The sequence below is a fragment of the Pavona decussata genome, unplaced genomic scaffold (genome assembly GCF_977016875.1).
Source record: "Pavona decussata unplaced genomic scaffold, jaPavDecu1.1 SCAFFOLD_61, whole genome shotgun sequence".
Lineage (NCBI taxonomy): Eukaryota > Metazoa > Cnidaria > Anthozoa > Scleractinia > Agariciidae > Pavona > Pavona decussata.
The window spans coordinates 3,097,162-3,125,000 of record NW_028145482.1 but is presented as its reverse complement, the minus strand read 5'-3'; the positions used below and the strand labels follow the sequence as shown (position 1 = coordinate 3,125,000).

At 38.0% G+C, this 27,839-nt stretch overlaps 1 protein-coding gene, 1 long non-coding RNA gene and 1 pseudogene across 3 annotated transcripts in view; 1 reads left to right on the top strand and 2 right to left on the bottom strand.

The window, feature by feature from the left end:
• Positions 1 to 27,839, bottom strand: part of LOC146479110 (uncharacterized) — a 177,126-nt pseudogene that overhangs the window by 69,360 nt on the left and 79,927 nt on the right. The window lies entirely within an intron of this gene.
• Positions 9,411 to 11,804, bottom strand: LOC146479115 (uncharacterized). The gene is made up of 4 exons (XM_085111125.1): positions 11,785 to 11,804; positions 10,651 to 10,799; positions 10,380 to 10,574; positions 9,411 to 9,611 (listed from the first exon to the last, which is right to left on the bottom strand). The coding sequence occupies exons 1-4, from the start codon at positions 11,802 to 11,804 to the stop codon at positions 9,469 to 9,471; spliced, it is 507 nt and encodes a 168-aa protein (XP_084967251.1). The 3' UTR covers positions 9,411 to 9,468.
• Positions 19,823 to 26,337, top strand: LOC146479114 (uncharacterized). Its single transcript, XR_014865021.1, has 3 exons — positions 19,823 to 21,078; positions 21,538 to 21,856; positions 25,542 to 26,337. It is a non-coding gene; the product is annotated as an uncharacterized LOC146479114 (long non-coding RNA).

Below are 27,839 nucleotides of genomic sequence, written 5' to 3'. Positions count from 1 at the left end.
TCCACAACAAAGTTTGCCACAAAGTCCATAGTAAAACAGCCTTTATTGAACCATTATGAAGCGACGTTAATGAAGCGTTACAAGTGAAGTGGTTGTTTTTGAAGTGATTGTAAAGCGAAGCGGTTTCGAAAACTAAGAAATAACGAAATATAAACTATAGTTCGACTAAGTACGAAACTATAACTAACTTCAGAAAACATACATAGGAGTGACTTAATCCAATGTAACTAAGGTAGCAAGTACAAGACTTACTAGAACTAGTATTACAAACTATAGAAATGAAAGTTAAAGTTCGCTGATACGAAAGTAACAACTAGACACAAAAAGGTATTAAAACTTACATCTGTGTCCAATTGAGGGATCTTAGACTCAAAAAGGTAGACGTTACAAACTTGACGTTAGCGCAGTAAAATCATAGACTAGAACTGGTGTTTTTCTTAAACACGTAGCGAGAAAGACTACCTAACACAAAAGATAATACATTTATTTGTCCCACATGCCTTACGTGGGCACGAATATCTGTTGTCCTAACCACAGGAACTAGGAATTGTCTAAGTCAAAGAAACTCTAAAACTTGAAAAGCAATACAAAAACTGTAAAGAATTTGGCAGTAACGGTACTGTATCGTCTTAAGTTTATAATGCTGAAGTTTGTGGTGATATCTATTAATTTCTGAGGAACCACGCCTACAAATACAGCCACACCCATGTCCGACACTTTGAAAGTAAGGTATTTTAACTCAACTAGTTTCTTGAATGATGACCAGGGCCCGCTACAAGTATTTAAAGAAGCCTTACCTGTTGGAGGCACAATGGCCATCCACGTGATCATCGGTTCTGTCCAAAAGGAAATGGCCATATGGAACCCAAGGAGGACAATTGTTTCCCGCTGCCTCATTGCTTTTCTGAAAAGTTGACATATCTGTCGAAATAACATCCATGTCATGTTACGAAAATCAAAAGCCAGGCAATGACAACCAAGTGCGAACCAAGCTAAAGTTATAACACAATGCCAGCTATCACAGATTTATTGTTTACCTTAAACCAAAGAAAGATATTGCTTTAACAAGACAGCTTACCAACATCAAAAAAAAAAAAAATTAAATTTCAGCACATACCTTGTGGAGCTTTTCAGGTAACAGGGACCAGTCTGAATCGTACTTGTAGTAAGTCTGCAGGTCCAGATCAAGACGGTTTAGTCCATTTGCTATTTTGGAGGATTCAAATTATGTTTTGTGGTTGCACGTTTGGTCACAAGTGAAAACTGAAGCCCTCCATGTTTCCGACGCGGGGAAGGAATGCAACTTGACCAATAAAAGGGTGAGATTAAATTAGAAATCATTTTAAGACATTGGAGGTGTTTGATTTCAACTATAACAACTTTTTAACATTATTGACAACCCAGCAACGCGAGTCCTTTGTTTATTAAATAAAAGGAAAGAAAAATGAAGAACAGGAAGTGCAATTCAGAGGTTTCTTTTTTTAATAAGGCATCTTATATCAAACTTGTTTGGAAATTGGAATTTAAAATAAATCGGCCAGCGCGCTGATAAAGCGGTTTAAAAAAACTGTCTTTTACCAAGCTAACAGCAAACCAAACGACTGGTACACTTCAGGATATGATAGTGTTGATAGGAACTGGCTCAATAGACTGGGGGTGGTTGTTTGCGGCAAATTTACTAACAATAAATAGTGCGATTACATTGAATAATTGTTGACCCAAACAATCAACCTTTCTGTTGAGGGAAGGTGAAAAAATTGTATTTAAGAGTATTTAAACCATGATGCAGGATAGCAGCTTTTATAGCGCACTTTTCAAAAGGACGCGTGATGTCATGCCCTCTTTTCTACTTTAACTGTTGATTCTGCCCAGTACTGCACCAGCATTATCCATCTTCTGATAAGGCTTGGCTCACAACCCTTGTTGATGAGAAAAAGAACCAACTTGAAGGTTTCGGTATCACCTATAGGTTTTCTCCAGAATATGAGCCGCATTTCCTTTGGCCAACAATGCGTCCCCTTCAATTACTCTGGTCAAATGCCTTCTTTCCTTTACTACTTCTGCTCGTGACAGTAAACAAGTTTCTCCTCGATACATGCTTTACGTTGCCAAGTTGATTTTGTCCTCAAAAATGCCGAGCAGAAAAGCCATCTGTGGTTCTACTTAGATGCAGACTACAACAAACTTCTGTACCTGAATGGGTTACCGAAGTAAAAAAGAATCATTACAAAATGATGTCTCACAACGGCTCCTTTAGGAGCCACCAAATGTCACTAAAGTTGTTGACCAATACTACCGTACAGTCTACTTTGTCTATAAAATACTAATTTTACTCTATAGTATTCTGCATTAGTCATCAGAAAAACAACTTTCATAACTCCAGCCGATTGTAATGTTTTGTTTTGTAAGAAACGCATCATTTAGTTTCTCACACTAAAGAACGAAGAGAACACATATTTGTTGTATTTTACAGTATGAGCCCCTAGTTTATATTTTGTTTAATTCTAGTTTATTTTCTGTTTCAACGAGAAATGCATCATTTGATTGCTCATGCTGTTAGAATGAGCTAAACATGAAGGTTTCCATCGACCCAATTTTCATTTCGTCCCACTTACTGACACATAATGGCACTCATAAAGAATGCAGGATCCAGCTGATTGTAATGTTTTGTAAAAAACTCATCATTTAGTTTCTCGCACTAAAGAATGAAGAAAACATATATTTGTTGTATTCTACAGCATCAGCCCCTAGTTTACATTTTGTTTACTTCGAGTTCGAAAATGAGTTTTTGGCGCGGGTAAATGTACAATGTGTCCCTCTAACAAAAGCAACAAATCATGCAACAGGATGAAACGGGGGGGACCACCGGAAGTCAATTAAAAATATGCACTTGGTACTCTGAACTCTTACCCATGCAAAGCTCCCTAAAGTGGGGTTACAAAATGTATTGTAGATCACGGTGTCGAAAACGCACCATTTAAACGTTTCCTAGTTAATTAGCTCGTTTATTTGAAGAATCACTCCACTTAAACTCTAGGTATAACTACAGCATCCACTATGACTCGTCCGCAGGTAGTATTTTTTCTAACAAGATACGTGGAATCGTAGGGCATCCCTCGGTTTCTCGGATTTGAACTTGTAGGAATGCACGACGAACGTTGCCATCCATTACCACAAGATGGAATCGGTCTCGAACAACAACACTCCACAGCTTGTTTTGTAATGGAGGTCCAGCACGGAGGCAATCATTCAACGACAGGGCTTTCTCTTGTGTACGTGCAGACGTGTCGTACACCACTCACAGTTTTGTCGTCTCAGCATTTCTTCTCACAACAGCACAATGGGGTAGAAAGAACTCTCTTCCAGTAACTTCAACAGGTGGTCGCTCCACTACGCCTTCTTCCAGCTGTTTGAATGAGAATTTTGTATGAGAAAATTTACGATGGCGTTTAAGAAGTAAAAATTCCAAAAATTTTTAAATAAAAATGATCTTGTCTATATGGTCTGCTATATTTTTTGTTTCTATCTCCTTTTACTGATTTCAGGTAATTTTAATGAATTATCGTTTCCTCGTTTCACATCCTTAAGAGAAGAAGTGTAAAGCTCAGGAAACAATAACTCACTAAAATGAACTAAAAAAACAACAACAAAAGGAGACAAACAAACAACAAACAGTACATCATATACAAAAAACGTAATTTTTATTGACAAATTTTCGAAATTATTACCTCCTAAACCCAATCGTAAATATTCACATCCAAACTATTAAATTTACGCGGTGACCGCTATTATGCAATATAATCACCACAACTAACAACATGAACTTGGGCAGCCTGTGAGTACGCAACCTAGTTGTAACTCTTCTAAATATCTATCATAGTGGTTCTTACGCACATATGCATAAACAAACCTTTAATGCCATAATGACATTTTTAAACTTCCTCTCATAACTGTTATCCGATTACACAATAAAATACGCCATTAGTCTGTTGAGAATTCCTGAATGACTTCGCCTTGACCGGGAAGGGGCATGGAATACCTGCATTGCGGAGATCTTTCCAGCTTACCGCCATGTTTAAGCATTCTATATCACAATACAGAATGTTGGTTGTTAACAGAAATGGTTTGAAAAGTATTCCCAGTCAAAGGACCAGGATTTAATTCAACATCACCTGATAATGACACTTTGCGTTTAGCCACACAATATCTTTCTCCCTTAACTTTAAATGTATAAAAATGTGAACTATAGAAACTATTTTCTTTGCGAATAAACTTCATTTTCCAATGCTTGAAATATTTTGGAACTTTTTACAAAATAGATGAAACAGGTACACATCTGAACACCATTTTCTTAAGTTTGTCACGTGACGTTTTCTTTTTGAGCAAATCAATAATAGTTTTAATCTTAACCTGAGACGGCTCTCTTTCTCTCATCCTACATTTAGCACGTTTTACACACAGTCGAGAGTGTCTGCGTTTTTCATTACACGGCTAACATTTATTTGGTAAGTCATTAGAGCAAGGCTGAACTTCGATTGGTGCTTTCAAAGTTGGGTCATTGTTGTCTTTTTTTAATAAATTTATGGCTCCCCGAAGGGATTTTGTTTGGCACTCCCGAGGGAGTTTAGATATGGCTCCCCGAAGGGATTTTGTTTGGCACTCTTTAGGGAGTTTAGATATGGCTCCCCGAAGGGACATTTGGCACTCCCGAAGGAGTTTATATAAACAGTCGCCAACGAGCGAAGAAGGACCGTCGTGGTACACCTTTTGGCTGTTTATCATAAGATTTCCTACTTTTGCATGGTAATTCCATCTTCTGTAGAAGTTACTGATCGCTAAACAAGGCATGTAAAGACAGGATTGGGCACGAAGCGCTCGTCCACGGCCATTGATCGAGGGAAGAATCATGGAGACTTTCTTCAGTTTCTTTGCTGATAAAGCAAGAAAATTCTTTAAAAATCTCTTCATGTTGCTTTTAACATCAAATTCTTTGAAATTCAACCGAAAGTTCAGCCTGCCTCTAGAAGGAAAGGGAGATATAAAACATAGAAAACTTACCAACGATGAGTACAAACGCGCTGTGTGATGTGAGCACATGGAACGACCTTGCAACGTCATGTCTTCTCGGGATACGAAAATCAAACGAACATTTCTCGAAAGTGATATCGGGTTGATCGTTACCATCTACGTCATTCCTCGAGATGCGAAAAACAAACGAACATTGGTCGAATGATCTCGCGTTCTACTCGCGTTGTTGGCAAAAGAATACGAGAAAAAGCCGAGTTACGGACACATACGCACGCATGAGTGCGTGCATGATAACATAGTGCCTTGTTGGCTCTACGACGAGCCACTAGGCACAAAAAGTATTCAATGTAAGAAAAAAATTATAGAAGAAATTATTTGCTATGCTTTTTGATCAAAAACAGATTTATAGTAATGTTAATATTAATAGTAACAACAACAATGATCACGTGCCACTTCAGTACAGTAAACTAAAATTTAAATGCTTGTTAAAGTCAACTACAGTAAACACCCGCGTAAAAGAAACGGCAAATTAAGAACCTCCAGGCTGAAATTTGGTCAAAAATAAATACCGCACCTGCAAGCACTGCTTACTACTCTTCTCTACTAACATTTCAGCCTGTTGTAAAAAAATCACGGGTTCTTTTTATGTGGGTGTTTACTGTTATTCGTGAGACTTTCAGCGGGAATTATCTTAGGCACGAACGACAACTGTTGAAGTTAAGGTTAATTTAATGTCATTTAACGATCACGAAGAAGAGGAAATTAGCAGCACCCGTATCTGCCTATGCAACACTTGCGTTTAGCAAACAACACATTAAAGGTATAAGTTGTAGCGTTTAAAACCGTACCTCCGCTGCCTTACTCTTGAGAAGAACACCCATGATTGCTGCAGTGGCGCTCATTTCACAATTTCTGTTTTAACAGAACAGATCCCGCAACGGCTAGGCTTCCGAACCACATTGAACGTTTCGTGTTCTTGTTGACAGCAGATGTGAGAAGAAAAGAGTAAAAAATTGGACCTCTCTTACGCCACTCCTTGCAAACATCCTCCAAGTCAAACTTCTCCAGATCCTTTTTTCCCGTTTTTCTGACAAGCGAGGGGTCTTTTTTGGAACACAGACCAATTACTTCCTTCGAGACCACTTTCATCACCTTTTCATAAACGTGATTTCTCACCGGCAGGCAATTCATTACTGCTGTCGCAATTCTTGAGGGTACTCCATGAGCGAGCGCTTTGCCAACGTTCTAGTAAGTCCCGTGAAGCGGGTAACCTTACTTGCTGAGTTTCCACGAGGCTGTTTTCCCTGTTTGCCGACGAACACGAAGAAGTTGAGATCAATGGAGGCCAAAAGTCTTGTGCTGTGTCAACGTGCGGAAACACCCGATAATTCGGACCGATTTGCTGAATCGGTGATAGGAAGCCGCGGACATAACTAAGCGGGTTCGAACCAGCTAGCAGTGGCTGAATGTCAAAAGAAGAAGCACAAGTGGTAGAAGGTCTGTTAGCCGAGCTAAATTTGAGTGTTCTTAACAGTAACGAAGTCGATCAGGCGATCACTTTACAAATATAAGCAATCAGGCAGATTTTAAATTTTCATGGGAGCAATCTTAATAAATATAAACGGCTATAACACATCTACAGATATTTAACCTTGGAAACATCAAACTTACCCACTAAGGTCTTTTCCAGTCAGAGAAGGTAAAGCATGCACGATCTTGTCACCCATCTTGGCGGAGGTGCTGTTCTTTATAAACGATACCTCCTTGACCCGCCTTGTATTTATAAGCCGACTCCGGCGCTGCTCGGGACAGAAGTTCGTCTCTTGTCCAAGAAAACAAAAGTCCTTGAAAAAGCATGCTTGTTATAACTCATATTAGCGACAACACCAGCCTACATTGATAGCACGAATCGGAAGAATAGGCACGCGCATGCTGCAACAAATCTTGACACGTTTGGGCAACCACACCCAAGGGACAGGAAAACTGATCCCAGTTAAGAACAGTACATCTATTCATCAACTAACAAGTATAGCTGGTTATTGTTTATTGACCATAAACAATTTTTCTTCCTTAAGGGAAATTCGGTTTCTGTTTCATGTGTGTGAACTCTGAGTAAATTTTATTCACCAGTTGGTTTTCCCCTCGTGCTGAAATAGTCATTAGTTCTGCAATACTGAAATCGGCGCTAAAGAAATGCACAAAAAACACCAAACATAAACATGAATCATCAAACATACAGGGTATGAGAATCGATCTTTTACCGACTGTTTAAAAGAAGATAAATGTTTATTATTTGCCCTCAATAAAGGATCAATCTTTGCTGCCATGTCAACTTTGTCAACAGAAAACTACAAAAAGTTTTCATCGATCTCTTCACCCTCGCTTCTTACAAATAAAAAAAAAGTTGCTGCTCTTATAAAAGTGGCGCAAAAACATGATGTGCTCTCCAGTTAATTTATTCCTCGCGTAAATAGTTTTTCGCATAATTATCCCACCTTACCATTACCATTTCTTTGAAGAGTTTTCTTGCAACAAGTAGGAGTGTTCTATACATCACTGGAAAGCTTCTTTGCTGACAAATGTGACAGACACATAAAAATAGACATAATTGTCTTTCTCTGGGGTAGTGTGTATGTGTCATGAGTAGACATGGCCAGACCATGGAACAGGAACTCCTGCCACTGCTCTTCTTCGTCTTCTTCTAGGCTGGTTGGGTCAATTTGGGTCTGTTCCTTGTGGAACAGGAACTGGACACGGCCAGGCCTGTGGATTCAACTGTCTGAAGTGGTTTGTTTGACAGCATTGAGCTGGACTGTTGACCCAGTTACACCAAAAGATATTGGAATTAGATCAAGCTTTTGAGTTTTGCTAAAGGCAAGGGCAAGCAGTTTTCTTTGGAAGTACATTTCAAGGTCTTTGTTAAAAAACTTGATCGTATGCCCTCATTTGGTGTAGAATTACACTCTTGCAGATGTTAATTATTAATTGAGTGAAATACCAGTGTTGTTTCCTCTGGTGTTTGAACCACAATCAGACACTGTGAAATGCACCAACCCCTCTCAAGAGATGGAGATCACTGTAAGTTTGTAAACACCCCAACAATCAGGTGAACAATCAATACTCTCTTTTTGTGCATAGCCTCCGCTTTATGAAATATCTGTTTACTACTCAAGCTTTCAAAGTAATGAGATCTATTCTGAGAAAAAGGACCCTACTGGTGGCTTCTAGTAACACGTGCAAGAGAGAGAATAATAACAATTCACTAGATATCGAAAGAATGGGAAAAAATAATTTCCAAATCTATTCTTAAATCTTACCAATGCACGATACAGTGAGATGGATCGGTAACAATTCCAACAAGTCCAGCGCTGTACTACTGAAGTAGCGATCTGGCTTCTTGAATGAAAAAATATCTTTGGGCTTGCATATAAAATTTCAAAGTCGGATGTGTCCTTCAGCTGTTCAAGGCTCTCTGAGTCCACTTTGCATACTTTTAAGTCCATCCTTTCACAAGACCCTATCTGATCTTCAATCAGAGAATTAAGCGGAGAGATAACAGCAACTACTGGATCGCTTGGGAACTGTTTCAGTCCAAGTGAAGAAAGCCGGTAGTCAAACAGACAAATATATCTTTACCACACAGGGAATTAAGCAAGGCCTTAAACTGATGTTGTGTAAGAGTGCTTCTTCCACGAGTATTCACCTTACCCAGAGATACGTGAATGAAGTGAATAAAAGTATGACATTTAAAACAATGAACAACTGAACTCAACAGAAGAGCTACTTAAATTATGTGTCAAAAGTAAAAAAAAGTTTTAACGTCCCTGAGGCCTGATTTAATAATTTACTTATTTACTTGCATGTAGTTACTTTCATGGCAGCTACCCACCCTTGTCAATGGTATTTCAATGTATGGTCTAACTTAAACTATGCTCAAGAATATGTGCAGAGCCTCTACGATTTTCATCAACAAATATTTCTGTGCCAATGAATATAGTTAAAAAAAACACAGCAATGTTTCAAATCTCAGTTTCAAATCCTCAGAATTGGTATAAATAATAATATTAATGTACTTTGTCTTATTTATTTCTAATCATTCCAGCATTCTTGCCAACATTAGTTCTATATTGAATCACATACTTTTTGTAGGAAGTACCGTAGACCATGTGATCCCCAAAACACAGTTTCGTTTATTTCATGGGATGTCACACCTTTGTCCAACCAACCCTAAGCCCTCAGAATGTACATCTCCAAATTGCTATGCTAGAGGAATTAAGACAAGCTGATGAGAATACTAAACCAAATACAATGAGATGTTTAGAAAGGTTTGAAAAAAATCCCAAACAAAAGGCTTAGGGTGAATGGTGTAGGTGACATGGTATGCTTAGACTCTAATTTTCACAGATTGAGTTCTTTGAGGGTAGTTACAGTGTCCAAAAGTTAAGTCTTTGTTCTGCATAGACTAGCTTTGTGTCCTTTCATTGGATTCCCACATTTACGGCACTTTGCTTGTTTTTTCTGTTTTCTTGTTGGAGCCTCTGTCTCTGTTACAGTGGTTGTCTCCAAAGCATCTTGTTGTTCTCCTGAAAGAAAGTAAATGTACCAGAACACATTATAAAGTTAATATTCTGATAATAGTTATTAGAGTTCCAAGGTGCATTTGCTTCACAAAATAAAGTATAACATGTGAATAAAATGATATTACTATAGGAAAAAAGATCATCCCATCATTGAGTTTAGAAATGAAAAGAGTGGGGTGGGTGGGTCACCACAGGAAATGCAAGAAAATCTGGATTACAGTTTACATTATCATGGTTAATAATGACATTTCAGAGTAGGAATTCGCCAAGATCGCTATGTGAGCACGCATGAACTTTAGAGCAATGAACAAACCAATTGAATGAAATTCTCACCAGTGTCATCTTTGAAGAAGCGAACAGTAATATTTCAATTAATGAAACTATTTGAGAGAAAAGTTTCTCAGAAATTGGTTTTTCTGTTTCAATTTCACAGCTGTAATTTGAGCTGCATGTTTGACTTGTTTACTGTTTTGCTAATTGTCCTTGCGTCAGCTTGTGTGTGCACATTTCTAAGCTTGTGTCATCAAACTGTGAGCATATGTTTAATACCAGAAGCAATAAATTATTATAAGGCTGGACTAGTTACTGAAACAACCACATAGGTCCATTTTCTAGAAATGACGAAAAAGTGACATAAGGACAGGTCAGCGGGTGGCCATACAAATGATTAAATACTAAACAATCTTGGAATAATACATGTATGGCATTGGAATGAGTACATCAAGACTTGGCCCTTTCCATCACATTATGTAGTAGATTTTAGTGTCTTACCTGAAGGATGTAGATGGATGACCTCTCTCTTCTGTCTGTCTCTGTAACTTTCAACAGCATCAGTCTTACCAACACGATTTTCAAACTGGGATGTCAAGGAATCAGGGACCTTGAAACTGTACTTGTCTATCACACTTTTCAGTTCTGATTTGTTGTTCGAACTGAATAGGTCTTTCTTTATTTCTTGTGCATAAACTGTTGAGAAAGTTGCAACACCTACAGGTTACTCATGAATGACTTTTTTATCAACCAGATTCTTCACTGAACTCACCATAGGTAGGTGGCACAGCAACCTCTCTGACAACTTCTTCACCCAGTTTGAACTTGGGATATGTCACCTTAAAGTACTCTTTCCCTTCTTCAGATTTCTGTGTTTGCCTTTTCACATTTTCATTGAAGTGCAGGGAAGCAAGGATGTGTCTATAACAAAGGGTATAATTACTGGCATGTGGACTACATAAAAATTTGCAAATTATACCTTACATGTGTATGATACATTATTGAAAAATTAACAAAGACAAAACCAGAATGAGTGCATCCTAGTTGCAGATTGTGATCATGCGATCATGAGAGGTTTATCTTCTGAACAGTGCTTCATCATCAAGGTGGAATAGAGCATAAATGCTGTACGTTTTTCTGTGCTCTTTCATCCAGCTTTCCCACTCTCCTGAAGGTAGGTCACAAGGTTGTATGGAGGTCCGTAATGGATTACAACCTTGACATCTTTGCAGTCAATATCCATACCATATGCAATGGTTGCTATCTGCACACGGACTGAGCCCTCCAGGATTCCCATCGAATAAAGAATGTGCTTTCTGTTTAATATATCAATTGGACTATGAAACATTTCCACAGTTCTTTTCTTTGGATCCATGGAATTCTCAACGTACAGTCACTTCCAAAACACCCATAAAGAAAAGTTGTCACTTTAATTGTTTGACAATAAATAATGGTGCGAGGGTAATTGTCTTTCAGTTCCTTAAGCTCTTTCCTCATTGCATGAAAGGTTTTGGCAGGATTGGGAGTGATAACTTTACCCTTTTCCCCTGAGATTTTTTTGAAACTAAAATCACGACACTTGACCTTGTTGAACTTGCCATTTCTTTGAAGGGTTCTATTACAACAATTAGGGGTGTATTATACATCGTTGGAAAGCTTCTTAAATGACGATTGTGATAGACACATAAACAACAACAGATAATTAATTCACATCACCATGACAACAATCTACATTTGCGTAATTTATGCATATATGCAAATGAGGAACTGAATTTTCCACTTTTAATCTCTTTTTCTCAAAACTTTAACCACCTTTCTTCATAAAACATGACGTAAGAAAGAACATTCAATCCACTACTTTTGTCAATAAAAATTTCAGGACTGTGGATTTTTCTCCTGAACTTACATTTCCATTCTCAAATGCATCCCTAAACTTCCAATATTCATAATTTGGCTGCAGCAAATATGTGGAAGGCAGCAATCACAACAAAGCTTTATGGAATGAGTTTTATTTTTTTTCAATAAGAAATAAAAAAACAGGGTTCTGTTTGGGCTAAATGAAGTAATTTCGATGCTTCTGGCAAGACCAAGGTGGGTTTGAGGCCTATTTCAACTTTGATCGGGTGTGCCATTCCTCAAAACATGGCTGCTCACAGAGGTGAGCATCCCACTTGGAACAATAATAGTTTGTCTTTGTTTGTCTCAAATTTCGCTGATCATATCTGGTATAAGCACAAACTCTGCAGCGCCTCCTTTTATTGGCCCTTGTACCAAAATGCTTGACTAACAGACGAGCATTAGGAAGTGGAGGACGGCTAGGACCTGGTTCTCTCACAGCTTGTGCTCCAGGATTTGCCCTCAATGATAGAAGAGGCTGGACAAGGGAATGGCATAGTGAAAGCGTGAATTCTTTCTGAGTTACTGATGCATTACCAGGCCTTAGTTAATGAAGATGACTACTGACCAGAGCAATATCAATAAGCCTCCAAAACACTCGTTTCCACCATTTCATTGTTTTACGCCCGACAGCAAAGTAAGCCAATAGCTGATCATTGTCGTCTACTCCACCCATGAACTTATTGTAGTCAGAAATGAGCTCAGGTTTGTGGGGCAAATCATCAGCAACAACATTGCCATGTATGGCAGACAATGCATACACATCCCTTTTGTCCTTCCAATGTACCCCCGTCAGAAAACCCTCTGCATTTGTGATACGCGAAATGATGCTTCACTTGGCTGAATGTTAGTTTTAAGTCTGCAAGGTAAACTCCTGCGGTTAGATTGCACTGTACCACATGCAAATGTTCCAGTTTCTAAAAGATCCTTAAAAGGTTTGGGAGAAGTGTAAAAATTGTCAACATATAGATGGTGGCCAAGTCCCTGGTAACCATCTAAGACGTTAACTAAGGGTTAACTGCATAACTAACGTTCTACTTGTTCTCCCACTTTAACTGCATAACTAATGTTCTGCGCATCAGCAAAGATGGTTTCTTCATTTCTAGTGCCCGCATTAACTTCAGTCTGGTCGAAGTTGTAGCTGTTACAGTCAGAGCTATCGATGGCACTTTGTCTCTTATGGAACGTATCTCATTGATTTGGCGAAACCATTTTCTGAATCCCGACTCCCCTTTCTTCACTGCATAACCCCTAAAAATAAAACACAAACTGTCAGGAGATATGATTAATAGCCTTAATACCAGTCACAGCTACTATGATACAGACATAGATTGAAATCATCAATCAATCATAGCTTTATTTAGACATGGTATCAATTCATATATACAAGTAAGATGTGCTCTTTCATCGAGCCGCGTATTCTATCTAAAATCCTACTATGAGTAAAATAATGCTAAAAATTATGGAGCATTAATATATTATGTATACCTTGTCATTACAAGCTCAATCACTATCAAGATGAGGACTTGCACAAATAAAATGTTTAAATCTTGCTAATATTCCTACTATATATCAAACTAAACTGCAGGAAACAAACTATGTAAACAAAACCTCACAATTTGGTATCCCCTATTTGCTACATTTTAATAAACATCTGGACCCACATTTCAGTCATGCCTATATTGTAGCTAGCATGGTAACCATAACATACCATGTAAGAAACCAAGTTGAATTTCACATACAGCAGGTGAGATAACTTTATGCGATGAAGCTAAAAATTACATCATATTGGCAGACAAGGTCATGCTCCCATTGTGCAACTGCGAGATAAAATTGTGTCACAGTACAATATTCAAGTCTCCAGGAACATCACAGTTTGCAAGAATTGGGCTAAATTAGTGGTTCATTGCATGGCAAATTTATCACAGATTCTAAAAATGTATGGTTTGTGGGTATTATGACAAAAAGCTACAAAGTTACAATTGCCAAACGGCACTAAAGTTTGCTCGGGAAACAATTTCGGAAAATGCAAAAGAAAGTTTGAGAATTTAAATTTCATTAAATTGGAGTCTCAAAATCTGCAAGGAACACAAGTTTCTCCTTTATGGTCAATGTGCCTCTCCTCCTGGGCTCTTCTTTCAGTCCTCCTTTGTTGTCTTGCAACCAGTGGACCCGCTTTGGACGTTCTTTTTCCATGGTTAACCCGGTTGGTGCCCTCTTTTTCTGCCCTCTCAGAAATGTACTGCCCTAGATTCAGGCCATGCCTTCTCATAATATTTTTTGCTGTGCGTGAGCCATCATTGAAGGGTGCAACATCCATAGCATATGCTGTTTCCACAGAATTGAGGCCAGCAAAGCTTTCCTTAGGGCACAAGTTCCACACAGTAGAGTTCAAAGACTCATTTTGGTTTTGAGTAGCTCCTTCCAGACAACGGTCTAATAGTTCATCAGCCGACAGAGCCTCAAATGTTGGTTTCACAACCTCAACAACTGCTGGTAGTAATGGAGACTTATGCTTGTAGTCATGAGTGCCTTTCGCTTTGTCTCGCTGCCAGCCACACCAGGAAGTTTCTCCTTCGGGACAAAATTGATGCTGAGGGTTATCATCAGATGAAGCAGAATGGTACAAAATAGCCCAGATTGCTCTTTTCATCCCTTCTTTGTTGCTGTTGTTGCTCCGTATGGCTTTTCCATGATATTTCTGGAACAAGTCAATTCGTTTGTCGGTCAAACGATCCCTGCCCTTGAGAGACATTCCATCGGCTAGCTTTCTTCCTTTGTTAGCGTTCTTTAGGTCTCTCAGCCTCCGTCCCACTCGTTTCTGCACATGTCCGACTCAGTCCTCCTTCACTATAGCAACATTGTTACCATAAGGTTTCAATTGCACAACAGTGCTATAATTTTTGCAGTCTCCATCCGAGATCATAGTCACGTAACGCAACTTGTTTTGTTCTACTGATCTGGAGTAAATGGCTACGGTACCTTCCTTTTCCATGGAATTGGCTGATCCTTCATGGGTATTGTGGCAGACATGGTTTGCTCTCCATGAAAGGTAGTCTTGCAAGGGTCTGTCATCTTGGTTGTTCCAGTAATTATACTCGTAGCAAAACTTAGAAAGTACAGAATAGTTAATGACTTTCCCAGTTTGCCAAGAAAGGGCAAAAACAGCACCCTAAAGAGAGCTGTGTCCTCTTTTCATCCATGTCCCACCAATATCAGCAAGGTCATCATCATCACAGTTATTTAGCTGCCTAACCTCTTCTACAGCAGCACTCATGCTTGCTCTGGCCTCTGAAACTGCTGTATCCCTTATTTGTTTTGAATGTCTTTTAAAGGTTTTTTTCGCCATGGGACCTGGGAGGTCCAGACTGTTGCAGAATCTTGACAACCCAGCATACCCACGCCCAATAGATTTTGCAGCAAAGACAACAGTGCAACTGATGGGATAAAACCTTCCTGTCTTCCTGTCAGTATGAAATTCCGTTTCCGCACCACAGACTACACACTGGAGAGTAATGTGGCTGGCCAGTCCCAATTTGCCATCCTCACGAAGAAGCAGGGATCCTTTCTTGCATTCGTTACAAACAGCAGCTACTTCAATCGCTGAAGCCAGGCTTTCAATGTCAAAGATTCGTCTCCCTGAACACTCTACTGAAACATCAAATTCTTCATCTGAATTTTCGTCCTCAATTTCGGACCAACGCCGCTTTCCCTTCGCAATTTTCGGTGATGACATTCCTTCACCGCCATGTTTAGTTTTGCTTGATGTTTCATCGGACTGCTTGGAAGACAATGAGCTTTCTCCCTCTGTTTATTGATTTCCAGCAGAGTTTCTCTTCTTTTTTTTCTCTGTGAACGGAACTTTCGAGGCATTTTCGGAAGAGAAACAAGGCAAAAGATTCAACCTAGACTTTGTTACCGAAACGTATTGTCGACCACATGTTTCCGAAGCATATTGGGTAGTTAAATGCGTTGTGTAACACCACTCGAACTGCCCCCTCTTTCCCAGGCCTCCTGAAAACAATCTGTGTTGTTTGCTTTCAAATATCTTTCTTTGGCGACTTTGAAAAACGGTTTATAGACATGTAAACAGCGTTCGTTGCCACGGAAACGAGACAACAACAAAATTCTATAGAAGACACCTTCAATAAAATGGAAAAACACCAAAAACACCACTTCATTTGATTCTTAAATGCTTAAAGAATATTTCTGGATAAAATTTAATTTTTCCAAAATTTTGAACTTTTTCTAACAAAATAAGGTAGGATGCCCCCTTAAACTTAGGCTTATGCGTTAGTCAATTTCAGCAGTTCCCTCTCCCTGGTATAAGTGGGACATCTTCCGCATTGGGCATTATTACTACTGTAATTAGCAACAACCTAAACATGTGACTTTCATTCTTTTTTTTGGTTCCATGAAAATCAGGTGTCAGATATCAAATCAGATGACTGTCAGTGCCAGATAAAAGTCACCTGATTTTTTGCAGGTCACAAAAATAGTGCGCAAAATTAATCCCTGTTTAGAATAGGTAGTGAACTAACGAGTGTGCCCAGCATTGGGAAAATTTAATTTTACATTTTTTGCTATACTTTGCTGGCTTTTTTATGTTGAAGGCAGTCTTTCTTAACTTCAACTGTTTTTCGTTACTTTCTTCTCCCTTTATCCCTTTAAAACTTGGCTTTGGACCAGTTGCTTGTACTTTTGATTCTTTTATCTTTGACTTTCTTGCTGGTATTGAAGTGGGTTATACTCTGATTCTGGCCCCCCCATTTTGGAGAATGGGTAGAATGAGTTCATTTTGATCTCTACCAAATTTGCAAATGCTGTGACAAGTGCTGCTTGAGGGGCCTTTCCTCTTGATTTTGACATGTTTCTGTAAACTTTCTAATGTTTCATGTAGTACACATGAAAATTGTTATCAGCCGTTTTTAGCTTCTGTTCAACGTCATCGCTTACTTGTCTGTGGAGTCTGCGTGTGTCCTCTTATTCACTTTCTGTATCAGTGTCATTCTCTTTATGAAATAATTGGATGTTACAAGTGTCATCTGGGGTTCATGTTAGAGAATGAACATCCATGGGAACAGAATAGTCATCCTTGTCCATGTCAATTTCAGCATGTTGGTGGTCTTATACAAGAAAAATGAATTTTTTTTGCAATGACGTAGCAAAACATTATTTGTACCAAAATAAAGATCATGAAAAGTTGAATAGAAAAACACTTTATTTTGGTCACATGACTCATTTAATGATTAACTAAGGCCACTGGGGAGAAAAAATGGCCTCCTTTATAAACAGGATAACTAAGCCGATACTTGCCAAAAATTCATGAAATTGGTTTGTAGTACTCTTAGATAATGATGCTAAAAGCTGTACCTAAAAAAGCATAATTTCTTTACATTTAAAGGTATTTTAAGCACTGTCCTTTCTTGGAATGGGAATTTGAAGGAGCCTCCCTCAAGGTTTTTCAATACAGCAATGGTGCAATTCAAAGATCTAAATAGTTTTTAGGTACAGCTCCTGCAGTAACACAAACAAACACCTCTGAAAATTTCATGTTAAAAGCTCAATTACTTTTTGAGGTATCATGTGTAGAATATCGGTAATATGTGCAATTGCGCAAATTGATAAAAAACGGATTTAAAGTTTGAATTGCATGTTTCTTGCCAAATATCACATATTGGTGCCTGCTGGTGCATTACAATTACACTGCACAAAATACAATATTATTTCTAAAGTCAAAATGCTCTTGCTGCATATGTGACTCCTTCATTCTCTTGTGCTTTGTCCGCTTTTTGCTTCTTTTGGCCTCTTAGAATTTTCCGTCTGTTTTTGTCGTTTTCAGCTGACTTGTAATTTGCCTTATGTATTCTAAGGTTGTCTGTTTGTCTAAATGCAGCTACACAAAATTCACCAGGTTGTAACCCAGCTCGTGATAAAATGTTCAGTCCAGCCTGGCAACCAATATTAAAGTGTGCAACTGCATCAAAAACTCCCAACTGAAAGGCTTCTGAGCCAATAAAGTTATCCTTTGGCACACGCTCCCAGATCATCCCATTCAATGACTCATTTTGGTTCTGGGTTTTTTCCATTAAAACACTTCTCAAGCAAGGAGTCCTCACTTCGTCAGTCAGACCTGGCCCAGGCTTATACAGACTTGTTCCATTGCACAGTCTTCGTTAAACTGACACCAGCTTTCAGTTCCCTTGGGACAATGATGATCAAGGTCTCTCCTTTCAGATGATGCACAGTGGAATAAACTGGCATAGATGGCCTTTTTCATTTTGTCAAGGTGTCCAACATTGCTCCGAATAACTATGCCATAGTAGTGTTGGAGCCTGTCCATCATTGCATCTGTAAGTTTCCCTCTTCCTGCAAGTCCTTTTTTTTCCCTTTTTTTAGATTTCGCAAAGCAGTTCCCACACGTTTTTGAACATGTCCAACACATTCTTTTTTAACAATGTTCACACCCTTGTCTTTGTAAGTGTTCTCAACTGTATTGAACCCGTTACTGTCCCCATCACCAAAGAACTGAGTGTGGCAAAGTTTATTTTTTCTCTTCGCCACGTTCAAAGATTCGCTTCACACCCTCCGTCTCCATTGCTGGAGCAGAGCCTTGATAGTTGGCTTTGCATTTCCCTTGATGGTCAGCCTGCCATAAACGTTCGTCCATACAATCCTCTTGATTTTCATGCTTTTTACAAGCATGGCACACCTTACTTAAGACTTTCACATTCAGGCACTTTCCAGTGTCCATGGAAAGGACTGTTACGCAACCATTCATTGAGGAGTGCCCTCTTTGCGAGGTGCCATCACTCCACAATTAGCTATGTCATCATTACTGCCTTCGAGACGGTGTACCTCACTTGCAGCAGCTTGCATTGACTCGCCAGCAACTTTTTTGGCTGCCTCCATCAAAGCCTTGTTATGTCTGCTGTATGCATTTGGGGCTGGAAGAGGTTGCATATTCATAACAGCACAAAATCTCTTGCCAGCACTTGCCCCATGCCCAATAGCTCTCATTCCATAGATGACGTTGGTTTACGTAAAAAAAATTTCTTTTCTTTCTTCGATGTATAAAATGATTCATTCCATCCGCAATGTCACGCTTTGCTCTTAACATTCCTTACAACAACTAACTCAAATACTGATGCCAATTAAATCACATCAAGGATACGGTATCCACCTACTTCAGGCATGCGCTCTTTAAATTTCGGCTTGATGTCGGTTTTATCCAGGTTTGTCTGAAGTTTTCTCAATGAAGCGCTCAGTTGTGAATTTGAGCCAGAGAGTTCAGCATCGTCCTTTTCTACAGCAAATTCAGGTGCCCTTTTCACTGCTTTTTCCTTTGTCTGTGAGAACTGGTTCCCTTGAAACTTTCGCTTTCGAGATCTAGTTGCAGTTCGTGGCATTACAAGCAAAAACAATTAGGGAAACACTCAAAATGTGGCGCAGAATTGGCCCTGGTGTACTTGGTCTTGAAATGGTGAATGGTCTTTACTATTGAATTCTCTTCTCAACAGCACAATAGCTTACCTGAAAAAATATCTTGGCGTTCTGTCGCCTGATGTCTGTTCAGTTTGTTCTTGATACTAATAGCCCTGCATAACAGGAAGTTACAGAAGCAAAAAGAAATTGTTTTGATGTTTTCACGCCATTTCTATATCTGCTGCACTTCCATGGAAGGGTAACCGCCAGTGTGTTGTATGTGAATAACGTGTCCTAAATGCCTCAAAGCACGCAATAATCCTTTCACATAAAACTCAGCTCTCTGAAGGTTGCTGCGGATATTTTCCATCAGCTTCTACTTCTTTGAAAGGAGAACATGCAGTGTTGATAAACTGTATCAAGTCCCCATTAGGTATATACTCCATGTTAAGGTACCATATAGTCACCCAAATATCCTTTATCATAATAGTACCTTTATATACCCATGTAAATCATCTTGTATACCCCTGTATACCTATGTATACCCTTGTTTACCCATGAGTACCACTGTATACCTATGAATACCCTTGTATACCCATATAAACCTTAGTGTACCCCTGTACACTCATGTAAACCCATGAAAACCCCTGAATACCCATGAATACCCTTGTATACCTATGAATACCCTTGTATACCCATGTAAACCCTAGTATACCCCTGTATACTCATCTAAACCCATGAAAACCCCTGAATACCTATGAACACCCTTGTATACCCATGTGTACCCCTGTTTACCTATGAATACCCATGAATACCTTTGTATACCAATGTAAACCCTAGTAGACCCCTGTATACCTATGAATACCCTTGTATACCCATGTATACCCCAAAGCTTGTTTCGCAGCGCTGTTGCACACAAATCTCAGCTAAAAATTTCAACGTGAAACAGCGGCTTAACAATGAAATATAACACCCTGCGCGCCGCGCGCCTCAATCCATCCTCATATCCAATCTTCTCACCCCACAAAACACGTAAATACGACTGGGTACGAGTCTGGGGTGAGAACGCATGATCGAGTCGGCAGGTGTACGATTGGCTTCACCAAAAATTTTTTTATATCTTATGACGCCGTTTGTATGGTCTCTAAGAGTGTAGACCATGAAAAAAGGGGAGATTTGTTTCTAGAGGTTGTGAACATGCTTGCTGCATTAAGAAATGACTCAACAGTGTCCAAGAGGCAAGTTTCTTCCGTCGTCCACTGTCCGATTGGACTTCGAACCCACTTTTTTGCGGAATCATACTAATTATTCCTTTCAAACAGTTTATTTTACTTGAATTAATCACAACATGCATAAGACATGTTGTTCTGCATGAGCAATTGAGATCAGCTTAATCAGTTAAGAAACTCATTTTTTTTTTAATTTATACTCACACTTCTACTCTATATAATCCATCTTTAAACGTCGTAGTGCTGTAACAGTAGAATCAAAGGTACAATCAATGAGAAGTCATAAAACAGACGTTTGATAAAACATTACTGATAAACTATGTCATACTATTCACCAGCCTTAAATTATTATACATCACATTCATTACACCACATATATGTCACACATTAACACTCCAATCAGCTACACTAGTACACAAAAGATCTTAGTTCCGACCCCTGAAATAATATAAGCACTTAAATTACTTTTTTCCAAGCATATTTGTCTCATTTAGTGAATACATCATTTTCATTTCTTCAGAAACCTTAAAATATTCCACCACATTTATTGCATTTCTGCCTATGTTAGATATTCACACTCTTATCCTAGCAGTATGCACAACATTTGTTCCATAGAATGAACTAATGATTTTTGTTCCCATCAATCTCCTGTAGCTCATATGTGACCTCTCACGCGAAAATGTTCCTTACGGTATCCGTTCGAACGGTCGAATGCATGGCATGCGAACGGATGACAAACGGATAGAGAAGCCGTTTAAAATGGATGCCGTGAACGGCTTCAGAAAAATTTTGAACGGTTGAAGTCGAACGGCTCAAGGAAAATTTCGAACGGGTGAAGTCGAACGGCTGATCACCTTCAGAAAAATTTAGAACAGGTGAAGTCGAACGGCTGAACGGCTAAAGGAAAATTTTGAACAGGTGAAGTCGAACGGCTGAACGGCTTTAGAAAAATTTCGAACGACTGAACGTTCGAACGGCTCCCAATTGTTTTTGAACAGACAGCTCAAGCCGTTCAAACGACATCCCATTCCGTTTGAACGGCTGATGAACGGCTTACGAATGGCTATCCGTTTCAAAACGGCAAACCGTAAGGAACGTTTTCGTGTGAGAGGTCACATATAGTTATAGTGTCTAACCTAGTAATCAGTAGGTTCAACTCCTGATAGCATTGACTAAGTTAAGCATTTTCCTTTTATAAGTACGCCTGTGTTATTTATTGTTATATAATACATTATTCTCACTTATGTCATTATTTCATATAATGGTTTTTAACAATGTAGATATCGCTACAAGATATAATGAAGCACAACAAACCTCTTTGCAATTACTCATGAAAGATGCTGAAATCAGTAACGATTGAACAGTCTATGCTTTTTGACTTTTGGGGAATAAACAAGAAGATATCAGCCAAACTGAGACTATTCCAAGGTATACTAGTAACCCTTTCTTTTAAGATACATTAGTTATTAATGAAACACATTAATACCGAAAGCTTCAAGGCATCTTTGTGTTATACACAAGTGTTATTACAAACGTTACGAATCAATAAACACCAATGCAACTATATTTCCAACAAGCTGACAGTGAGCTCAGTGTATATCTACACCTCATTAATTTTTTTTACCAATGTAATATTCCACCGCATCAACTTTTTGAAGAATTTTAAACTGGACTATAGTTATTTTCATGATTGATGTTAAATTTTTGCATAAAAGGTGGATTACATTAAGAATCAACTGCGTAATACAGTGCAACACGCTTTACTCTGATCAATCCCAACAAACTTCTTTTACATGTTAGCAAATCACGAGTGTGGCCAGTGTGCGAGCCAGCAAGCCAAACGTGCGAGCCATACAAGCCATGTGAGACAGACGTGCGAGGCATGAATAAAACATACGAGGCATCCAAGGCATGACCAACCCCTAACATGAATGTTAACTGTTAAGCTAACAAGGGAGCTATTTAAGCTAACCTGAGTGCTATTTAGGCTAACCAGAGTTATTTTTAGGCTAACCGGAGTGGTGTTTTTTTACGCTAACCTGAGTGCTTCACATGTCTGCCTCGCATGGCTCGCACGCTCACTGGCTTGCAGATTGTCAAGACCCATCAAAATAATATCTTCTTCATTGTTATTATAATATAAAACAATATCTTTTCAATAATTCGTTGCTGGGTCACTTGCCTGATGAACTTTGCAAAGAGGCATGATTGTTAATGAAATTCACATAATCATCCTGATTTGCTAACTTGTAAAAAAAAGTTTCTTTGGGTCAGCCCACAGTAATCATTCACATTGCATATCAAAATTTCAAACAATAGATACCTTGGTTGAAATAAAACACGTGAATTGAACAATATAGTTTATGACATTTCCCAGCTGCAAGATACAATAATAACATTACTCCAATACCATTGATTATGCAAGTGTCAATTATGAAGTAATAACATATTAATAAATTTATTTATTATCATTCATTAGTATTGGGCAATTCCAGAAAATATCCATATCCAAGAACGCACGGCTTTCATGTTTTAGCCCCCCCTTACCTTCTGAAATTCTAAAATGTGTTACCCCCCCCCCCATGCCCTCAGAATTCCATAATCGTGAACCCCCCCTCCCCTTCAGAATTTCCGCTTTTTCTGGGACGTACATTTTCGACTGAAGCAACGCCTATATGAACAAACATACATGAATTTATGCCTCCTCAAAACTGTCATCTAGCGGCACTAGGCGACAAGCTTTACTCTTCAGCAACAAGAAAAACCTACCACTAGTGGCCAAGCTGGGAAAACTTCTTTTTAAGTCCGAATTTGGAGTCCATTTTTTAAGTCCATTTATGCCAGTTTTACTCCTCTTTGTTTTCTTGTGCTGTTTTGACGTTTACAAAGCAGAATAGCTCAAATTCAGCCAGTTAAAATCCTTCAGCGACCAAATGTACCGTCAAGTCTTGTTGCATCCTTTTATATGTCATGTTGTATGCACAAAAAGTGTTCTCAACCCATATGCCTCATGTAGTGTACTTGAAATGTATCATGATCTAGCGATGCTTGTCTTCTGCTTCCGCACTCATACGTTCGTGAATAATTTTATTTACGAACTACAAAAGTCCACTACAATAGCATTTTTAAGGAACTCACTCTGCACTTTCTACTCCAGAAATCCCACCTGTTGAATTCACCAGTGCCTTCGGATATCCAATCATAAATATCCCCACCCCATGCCCTCAGAATTCCATTAACTTGAACCCCCCCCCCCCCCCCCTTCGGAAATCCTGAAAGCCGTCCGTGGTATGGTATGGATATTTTCTGGAATCACCCATTACAGCTGTTATGATAATATTGGATGGTGATATATAGTTTAAACCCATTGTAGTCTAACATGGCCATTAAACCACCTATGACTTTTGACTACTCCATATTCTTTTTTCATCTCCATTGTAAGGGACATTTTTGTTCTTATTAAATTTAAAAAAAGTCTAATTAACCGGAATCCATTTTCTCTGCAGATATTTTTAGGACTTCAGTGCCCCTACAAACAATAGTTTTTGTCGTTAATAAACAAAAAAGATAATCTAATTTCAGTGACAAATGTGATCGTCATGTTTATTCAAAGTCTTGTTCACAATACCAATTTTGCATCTTAATTTGGAAGAAAAACAAAATACACTTTTGAAATAGCAAATCAAATCTAATCAACTCTACCTTATAGAACACTCAGCACTTTAAATAGTGGAAATCACCAATTTTATTCCAGAATTTTATTCCAGAAATGCAACAAATTATTTGTTGCATTTCTGGAATACAGTAATAATATTGTATTCCAGAAATCCAATAGTTAGTGGCCAATACCAGCTTAATGTTGAAGGGACACAGTCAGCTTTGTGACCACGCTGACCTCAACACTAGTTTTGTCAGTTTGAAAACCGTGTACCTTAACCTGAAATCAAAACTATCTGTCGAATACATCAAGAAATCCACTTCAATCTTCTCACTGTTTTATTGGATTTTAAAGCTTTTACTAAAAACCTGTTTCTCAGTATGCTTTTGCTCATCCTATGACATTATTTTATCATATTTGGTTAAAATCAGTATGTAATCTGTCTCCAACGCAACATAAAAACAAGAGGTGGAAAACGTGAAGGCGTCAAACAAAAGAAATCCCCGGCGTTAACTTCAATAACTAGAAAAATCATTCAAAAACATTGGCCACCAAATCTCTATTATAATTATATATTTGAAAAATCACATTTTCTCAACCTGGCGAAACATTCACGTAGAGGAAATCTTCATAAATAATACGAACTTTGCATCATCACTGCTTGATTTGGATTTCAGATGAATACAAGCTTCGGTACACAGTCGATTATCTCATCAACAAGAACAATTTCTAGTAGAACCTTTTTTTCTACAGGTCAAACAAGCGTTCTTGCAATTACATGGCTTTGGTTCCTAAATTTAAATAGTGCAGAAGTTGTAGAAACGAAATTATAAAGCAAAATATATCATTGAAAGCAGAAATAAAGCTTACTGGTCGTTATTAGCTACACTATTAAAAAAGTTCAGTGGATTCGCTACATTTTAAAATTGACATATTCACTAAAATTTCAACTCAATTTGCCTCTCATGCAAACAGTGACAGTGAAATGTAGAAAATAATTTGTCACACGACCAGATACCAAAATAAACAATTGCATGATTCTTCAACTACAGAGGTATTCGTTGACATTTGACTTTCTGTGGACAACTCCATCAGTATAAATTCTCCATGGCATCAAGAAGATAAGTGTTCTAATATGACATTAGGTCTATAATCACTATACAGTAATAATTTCAACTGGCAAATACTTCAACTTGACAACATCTATTTAGATTTTTCATAGGATGCGCTTCTCAGCGCTAGACTTATGATGAAATGTGATATGCAAATCAGCTAAGAAATGGTATCTAATACACCTGTACACTAGCTGACTGTGTCCCTTTAAATAAGATTATGATTAAATTAGAACTTGCATTTTAAATTAAACTGTTGCTTAATTGGAATACACACCTAACTCTGTTTTCATAATCTGGAAAATGCTCACTTCTAATTTTTGTTGTATTGACACTTTCCAAGGATATCAAGAATCGGATAATAGGAGCAAGATAAAAGAGAGAACACAGAAGAGAAAAATTGCCACCCAGTGAACTTGATTGTTGTTGAAGACCACTGATAGCATCTTCCATTTGCTGAGTTTGTTAAGTGACAATTAACCAACTGTTAAGTATTAGTTAATGAAGACTTTTTAGACAGGTGCTCTAATAAGACGTTTTTGGTTTTTTTATATAAATGTTCTTAATAATTATAATTACTTTACCAGGCTCAGTCCTTGGCTTCTTCGCTGCTATTTGAATTGTCACATTCCAAAATGGTAGTAATCAAAACAAAAAGAAAAGAAAAGCAGTCAATTATTGATTCATCAAAGCTATACATTTAATATTAACAGCAACATCAACTGTTTTACTTTGTGTGCAACTGCTATAAGTACCATTTTAAGTTCGAAGATATAAAACATTTCATTGGCTCACATTAAAAACCAGCAAAAACTGTTTCAACTCAGGATATCCAGAAGGCTCCATTGCTATAACAGAGATTCCAACCCCTTTTAATGGAAAATAGCAAGTATTTTTTAGTGCCAAAGGCACTCACGCAAGTACCTAAGACACAAGCCTATAGGGAAGTCTCAGGTTCCCCCCCCCCACCGAAAATTTTTTCAAATTTACTTTCTCTTGAGTGGCATTTCCTACATTTCCTACATCATACTAGTTGGAAAAGACACTTAATTTTAAGAAGCTGCTTTAATAAAACATGTTTCTTTCAATAAAATTAATATTCTTAACATTATGATTACTCTACCAGGAGCAGTACCCTGTTTCTCCACGGCTGTTTGAATTGTCACATTTGGAAACGGTAGTAATGAAAACAAAAGAAAAACAAAAGCAGTTAATTATTAATTCATCAAAGCTATGTTTGATATTAAGAGTAACATCAACTGTTTTACTTTAACTTCATCAGCTGCTATAAGTACCATTTTAAGTTCAATTTTCTGTTAATGCTTCCATCAACAGTGTTGATTTGTCTCTTGGTTATTCAAGTGTATTGAATAAGTATTCTATCAAACGTATAAAGCATTTAATTAGCTCACATCAAAAAAAGTAAAAACTGTTTTAACTCACGATGCCCAGAAAGCTGTTTGCTATAACAGAAATTCCAACCCCTTTGGTAGAAAAATTAAATTAAGTTTACCTTTCTCTTGTTGTTTGCGATCCATAATATCTTCTGTCAACTAAGGAAAAAAGGTCACATTTTTACATCACAAAATTGCAGATGTCTTTTTCAACACCATGTTTCAAAGTAAGTATTCTTTATTTTAGATAAAAGCTGTTTCCTGTTAAATTTAATAAATTATTATTTTCCATGTCTAGTTGACAATCAGAATAACATGAAATTTCTTCAGTTTTCTTCTCTATTTCTTTAAATAAAGGTATTTATTTGTAAAAATACTTCAATGGCAATAAAACTGACTCTCCATAAATACAAAAGAAGTTTCGATTTGTAAGGTTTAGTAGACATTTCCAATCTTATCTATTGAACAAGAGAAAATTTTAACATTTTTATTTACCACTGATTTCAGTGATACATGACCCTCAAATAAATTTAAACATTCACTTCTGTAAATTATGTGCTCCTTATATGGCGTTATAGGAATGCCGCTCTTGTTTTCAAAAAATGGCAGCCGTGACTACATAGCTTGTTCATTCAACATATTTGCTTCTTATTCTTGAATTTTTCGTTGGCAACTGGTGTTTTTGCTCATGAAGCGAGTTCAGCGCGATCGCTATAGCAAGACTTCTTCAGGGCTGTCAACCTCACACATCTTCAAATATGGAGAAGGGAAATTCCCGTGCAGAGGTGTCGCACCAAGGCCAAATTCAAGGGTGGGGGGGGGGGGGGGGGGTGGACTTCCTTTAACCAGTAAAATAAAAACCTGCAAAACAATTCAGATTTCTTTCAAAGAGAGTCCAGCCAACGACAAATGGCAAACTTAGTCAATTATCCAGGAGATTACATACATAAATCTGGAGAAATCTGGAGATTTCACTGAAGATACGCCTGAAAATCTGGAGATTACAGACATCAATCTGGAGACCAGGAGATACGGTTCAAAATATGGAGTCTCCCGGATTATCCGGGAGAGTTGACAGCCCTGCTTCTTAAAGTGGAGATGACATTTGTGTACAAAATTCGAAAAAATACAGAAATACCTCAACAGTTGATTACCCAGCCCAGACGAAAAAAGCAAGACAAATGTACAGTAGTTAAAAAAAAAATCGCATACATCACCATAAATAAATGAGCATGTAGTACATCACA